This window comes from Seriola dumerili, unplaced genomic scaffold (assembly GCF_002260705.1).
Source record: "Seriola dumerili isolate Sdu_G_001 unplaced genomic scaffold, Sdu_1.0 BDQW01000449.1, whole genome shotgun sequence".
Classification (NCBI taxonomy): Eukaryota; Metazoa; Chordata; class Actinopteri; order Carangiformes; family Carangidae; genus Seriola; species Seriola dumerili.
The window spans coordinates 3,445,839-3,452,489 of NW_019174704.1; the positions used below are offsets into that span (position 1 = coordinate 3,445,839).

At 39.6% G+C, this 6,651-nt stretch overlaps 1 protein-coding gene across 1 annotated transcript in view; it reads left to right on the forward strand.

Annotated features, from left to right (window-relative positions):
- ppm1e (protein phosphatase, Mg2+/Mn2+ dependent 1E) overlaps positions 1-2,920 on the forward strand; it is a 55,233-nt gene extending 52,313 nt beyond the window's left edge. The window contains exons 7-8 of the mRNA XM_022762674.1: positions 1,697-1,790; positions 1,986-2,920. Of these exons, the coding sequence (XP_022618395.1) occupies positions 1,697-1,790; positions 1,986-2,920 (1,029 nt within the window). The remainder of the gene's footprint in view (positions 1-1,696; positions 1,791-1,985) is intronic.
- Positions 2,921-6,651: the final 3,731 nt, after the last annotated feature.

Consider the following 6,651-nt stretch of genomic DNA (forward strand, 5'->3'; position numbering starts at 1 on the left):
GTCAAAAAACGTCATAGTATAGTAAGGCATAAAAACGTCAAAATATAGTAAGGCATAAAAACGTTAAAAAACGTCATAGTATAGTAAGGCATAAAAATGTCAAAAAACGTTATAGTATAGTAAGGCATAAAAACGTCACAATATAGTAAGGCATAAAAACATTAAAAAACGGCATAGTATAGTAAGGCATAAAAATGTCAAAAAACGTCATAATATAGTAAGGCATAAAAACGTCAAAAAACATCATAGTATAGCAAGGTATAAAAACATTAAGAAACGTCATAGTATAGTAAGGCATAAAAACGTCATAGTATAGTAAGGCATAAAAACTGCAAAAAACATCATAGTATAGTAAGGTATAAAAACGTTAAAAACGTCATAGTATAGTAAGGCATAAAAACGTCAACAAACGTCATTGTATAGTAAGGTATAAAAAAGTCATAGTATACTAAGGCATAAAAACATTAAAAACGTCTTAGTATAGTAAGGCATAAAAATGTCAAAAAACGTCATAGTATAGTAAGGCATAAAAACGTCATTATATAGTAAGGCATAAAAACATTAAAAAACGGCATAGTATAGTAAGGCATAAAAATGTCAAAAAACGTCATAATATAGTAAGGCATAAAAACGTCAAAAAACATCATAGTATAGTAAGGCATAAAAACATCATAGTATAGCAAGGTATAAAAACATTAAGAAACGTCATAGTATAGTAAGGCATAAAAATGTCATAGTATAGTAAGGCATAAAAACTGCAAAAAACATCATAGTATAGTAAGGCATAAAAACGTCAAAAAACACCATAGTATAGCAAGGCATAAAAACGTTAAAAAACATATTATTATAGTAAGTCATAAAAACATCATAGTATAGTAAGGCACAAAAAATGACATTGTATAGCAAGGCATAAAAACGTTAAAAAACATCATAGTATAGTAAGGCATAAAAACATTAAAAAACAGCACAGTATAGTAAGGCATAAAAACGTTAAAAAATGTCATAGTATAGTATGGCTTAAAATGTTAAAAAATGTCATAGTATAGAAAGGCATAAAAACGTCAAAAAACGTCATAGTATAGTAAGGCATAAAAAAGTTAAAAACGTCATAGTATAGTAAGGTATAAACGTCATAGTATAGCAAGGTATAAAAACATTAAAAAACGTTTTATTATAGTAAGTCATAAAAACGTCATAGTATAGCAAGGTATAAAAACGTTAAAAAACGTGATAGTATAGTAAGGCATAAAAACGTTAAAAAAACGTCATAGTATAGTAAGGCGTAAAAACGTCATAATATAGCAAGGCATAAAAACGTTAAAAATCGTCATTGTATAGTAAGGCATAAAAACGTCATAGTATAGCAAGGCATAAAAACATTAAAAAAACGTGTTTTTATAGTAAGTCATAAAAACGTCTTATTATAGTCAGTCATAAAAACGTCAAAGTATAGCAAGGTACTCTTTTGAGAGTTTGCTTTACATTTTCAGTTAAAAGTCTGTAGTGTCGTCAACCCAAAAGCACCACCTGTATTAATGTATTGTTGTAAGAGTGTAATTGAGTGGACTGGCACTTTAAGTGTACAGCAGAAGCAGGAAACATATTGTCGGCTACTTCAGGTTGTTGTACACCATGTGACAGTCATCACCATTATGACCAACCACTAAAGCTAGTTGTGCTTCGTGTGTCTCTGCAGGATGAGAAGCAGAGGATCGAGGCTCTGGGAGGCTGTGTAATCTGGTTTGGCACATGGAGGGTCAATGGCAGTTTGTCTGTATCCAGAGCAATAGGTAAGCTACTCCTTCAGTCAGGCACTCTGTATACCACACTGAGTTTACCATTGTTCACCTAAGAAAATTAAGCACAGTTTTTCTGTTCACAGTTCACTCATTTCACCGAGATCAACTGCAAAGTGCAAACTTTTGCTGTCATGAATGCTGGTAGAAGCAGGCCCTAACAAACTAACATGTTGTTCATATTGACAGGGGACTCAGAGCACAAACCCTACATCTGTGGTGATGCAGACCATAGTATCTTCCCACTGGACGGTTCAGAAGACTACCTGATTCTGGCCTGTGATGGCTTCTGGGACACAGTGAGTCCAGATGAGGCGGTGCGGGTAGTCAGCGACCACCTCCAGGAGAACACTGGAGACACCACCATGGTGGCCCACAAGCTGGTGGCCTCTGCCCGTGATGCAGGCTCTAGTGATAATATCACTGTGATAGTGGTCTTCTTGCGGGACCCACGCTCCCCAGCACCCACCAGCACTGAGGACGAGGAGGAGGGTGTGGTGGAGGGACAGGTGGAGGAGGAGGAGGCAGCGGAAGTGGAGGAGGAGGAACAGGAGGAGGAGGAGGAGGAAGACGAGGCAGTCAGGGCAGAGCGTGATGGTGGAGAGGGAGGCAGCACTGCGGACATCGGGGGGAAGGGTCGCGGAGGCTGGCCCCTGCAGCAGTGCTCGGCCCCCGCTGACCTCGGCTATGAAGACCGAACGGACTCGTTCACGGACAGAACTAGCCTCAGCCTGCTGGGGCCATCGCTGGAGGGCCGCATCTCCCTGACCCAGGGCTCACGGCAGCCCTGCTCCGACTTTAGTCCTGACCTCTTCACAGCCTCCCGCATCTACCAAGAAGAACGCCCACTGAGGCGCAGGTCCTGTATCCCTTTTCAGGAGTCCAGCATCTCTAGCTTCACGGACCCACTCTGGCCCCAGACAGCCATGCTGTTGGGGCAGGCAGTGAGGCGAAGCCGCAGGCATGGTTATGGTAGTCGCTTATGGAGCCGTAGGTGGCCAGGCAGATCTAGGGAGCTGTTAGGCCTGTCACCATCTGGCCACTTGCTGCCCTACACGCAGCGCTACTCCAATCGGAAGCCTGGAGTGGCAGTGCCTCAACTGCCCTATGATGCCACCATCTGAAGAGGTGAACCAAACCAAACCATCTCCTTCATTTATTCAGCCCTGTTCCCTGCCCCTCAGCCCACCCATCCCTCCACCCACCTCTGCCTTCAACAACACGTCTTTCTTTGATAGTAGGTAGTTGTGGCTCCTGCAGTTGTTACGTGATTATTGAGTCTCTGTTGGAAGAGTGGTGCTCTCTGTCCTAAGCCGAATTGTTTCCAAATGTACGCTGGCCCACTGAGCACAAGCCCTGCTCCTTAATGCTGTAGGTAAATTGTTAAACTGCATCCTCTCCATTGATGGAGAGGATGTAGTTTCTAATGAATCTTAGAGGCTGCACCACTGCCTACTAAGTCTATGAAAAGAACAGTTGGGGGCAAATTAAGATTCAAAAATGTTTCAACTTGAGCAAAAAATGTTGCACCTACAGTATCTTGAGCTTTGTGACTCTACTTCTTGAACAAGGATGAATAAGAAAGTTTAGAGGCAAATAACAGGAAGAACTGGAGTTGCAGGTAAATTTTATTATCAATCACCTGGACTCTGAGTGTTCACATGAAATATGCTTTAGTCTGTATTGGAACAAGAGCTCCTCAGTGCTAGGTTAGACAAAGGTTCATTTGAATTCAGTCTGAACACTTGTTAAAGTTTAATTTGAATGCTTGGTCGCTCCAAACTCTCGGAAGTGTCTTGAGACAGAAATTATGTATTTTGGAGAAGAAGGAAAATTGGTTCTTTTCAAGTAGAAGCAGAAAGAAAAATTTGAAGCAAGAGTATACACTTCTTGACCAGAACTAACTACACCCATATGGGACAGCTGAACATGTCACTCCAAGAGCATTAATGTGCTGCTATAACACCCCTCACTCTTCTTTGAAGGGTTTCTTCAAAAGTTTGGAACCTCAGCTGGGATTTGCTCCCAATCAGCCACAACCGCATTAGCAAGAAGCTGATGTTAGGTGAAACTAGCTGACAAATACTAGATTTTTGAGGGCAGCACCAAAATCAATATCTGAGGGTTAAAGAAATGCTTGATAAGGAGCGTTTAAATTTATTAAAGAATTACAACGATATGAATTAAAAAATTAACAGTTGAAAAATAAACATATATATATATACTATATAACAGACGACCTCAAACACTTTTTTGGTGTTCTGTTCTGTTTTCTTGTTACTTACTGGACAATTGTTAATATTAGCCTTACTGATGAACTGGTCATGCTCTGGTTGAAAAAGGAATAAGCCCAAACTGTTCCCACAAAGTTGAAAGGTCAACTCTTGTCTGAAATATGAGTGTAGATGTACAGTAGCATTAAGTTTACCCTTCATCGGAAGGGTAGCACACAAAACAAATTTGTGTATCATCTCTTAAAATGACCCATCTGCACACATTTTTCTGCATATAAGAGGAAGGGCGGCCTTTTAGACATACCAGCAATGTGAAAGAGGTTGACTGTGTGATCATTCAGCTTTATTATTTCTCTTTCCTTCTATTTTATGTTGCCAAGGTGTAACTGCAGGGTGAGGTGACATATACCATCTTTGGTCTTAAGACAGCTGACAAGAATGTCAAGCGACTGAGCATTATATTAAGCTCTAATGGCGCAGCTTGCCTCATTGTTCTCTCAGCAATGCTTAGGTGGCAGATGAATAAAGTTCATAGACGAGGCCGGAAAAATTGTTGCTCCTGGTTTCTGGGACTGAAGGCACATGATGTTCTGCCCCCTCACATAAAGTCAATGACCCAGCCATTATCCAGCAACAATTTGTCTACAGATAAAAGCACTTAACACCGGATTATAAAAGATTAGCAGTCACTTACCTGAATAAATGCTTTATGTAGTCCAGCATTCCAGATGGGGATATACTCCTGGGATAATGGGTTTCTTGGGGAGAGGTATTTACAAATATATTTTTGTTATAGTTGCTGTTGAGCCACATAGTTATTGCAAGTGTTTCAAGTGTATTTACCTTCACACAAAACCCACTGAACAGAAGTATTTTCCTACAGGCTTGATAAATGCATAACCGTTTAATGTCGCACCAGGTTAGCTGAACGCTGCAGAACACGTGCCTCCCCTTACACACATATTCACTAATTATTAAATTTATGTGTTAATATCACCGTTAAGGACAAGTCTGGCTTGTGCGATCAAATGGAATAGTGTGACATTTTGGGAAATATACTTAATGGCTTTCTTAATGATTTAATGCCAAGCTAAACCAATCATCTGCCGGCTATGGCTTCTTTAGTATACAGACATGAGAATGATATTTATCTTCTCATCAAGAAAGTGAATAAGCACATTTCTCAAAAAGTCCTTTAAGATTCGTAGTCCTTTGAATAACATGAAGAGAATCTACCCATTTTTGGGCAGGATCTCAGTAGCCTGGTGTAAGAGAGCAGAGTATTCTATCTTTAAATAAAGTTGTGGTGTTAACAGCTGCACAGCAACAATACTACACAGCAAACACCCCAGTCATCACCAACTCCAAGACAGCTTCCACTGTCAGAGTAATCCACTGAGGCTGGCTCCCATGGCCCCACAGCGCCTTTATAATTGGATCTTTCCCTGATGTGATCTAGATTCTACAATGGAGTGCCCCCTCTCTGCTGTCTAACACACTGCTGACAGTGCTGCACTTCAGTTATGTTAACAAGTCATAGCAAACTCAGTCTTTATGCCACCTTTCATAAGACTGCACTCTCCTGCAACACCTGACTAAGATATAAGAAACAGTTTTCCACTGATTTTCATTGGTTTTGATATATCCAACACCAAATAAGGTAGTCCATCTATAGGGTTCGTCTTTAATGCTAATTCATAATCATGATTAACAAACAACTATGTAATCATCAAAAAATAACCTTCTTACTGACTTATATGATGATACTATAATGAAAAGTTCCATATAAGATTCATATCAATGTCTAAGGGCTGATGGCACCCATACATAGTTCACTTGGTGAGACTGATCTATGGAAAAACATCTGTCACTTTGCATTATATGTGTAACTTTCCCTCAAATACACCCTATAGCATTACTGTATCTAACCATACTCAATAACTAACTATCCCACAAATAACCATGAAACTTTAATGAAAATCAACTGTGAGCCACATTAAATTCATAACTCTGATGTCAGTCACTTTCAAAGTATCAAAATGTTCCTATTCACATTAATACACTTAAACTACACTTCCTTTTGTTCCCTCTCATACTGTAATATTTTCCATGTGTTGTTGGAGCAATTGACATTCGCTAAGCCCCACCCCCCTTAGTTACTCTTGCTACACCTTTCTGGCTTTTTGTTGTACCACTCGAGATTCCTGGTAATTTTTGAAAAAATGGACCCTCGATTTCACACAGAAGTTGACAAAAGCGGCTTCTCGTTTCTGGACAGCAACTGTTGATTTTCGCAGCTGAAATGACAACAAATTTTAATCATATCTAGCTAGCTAGCTGATACTTGTAATCTTCACGAATTGGCTGTAAACACATTTTGAAAAAAAATGCTGTTAAAGGATGTTAAAAATTCTACGTACATGATATTATGCTAAAAGACAGAGGCTAAAGCTACAAGGTAGCATCCTCGCCATCTGATAATCCATGTAGAAGACATAGAGGTAATGGAGCAGTACTACTCTTGCACAAAGGGCAGCGCTAGCTAATCCCAAGGTTACATACTTTACAGTACAACAATGGAAAATGGAAAATCATTATTTCCCTCTTTCATAACCATCCTT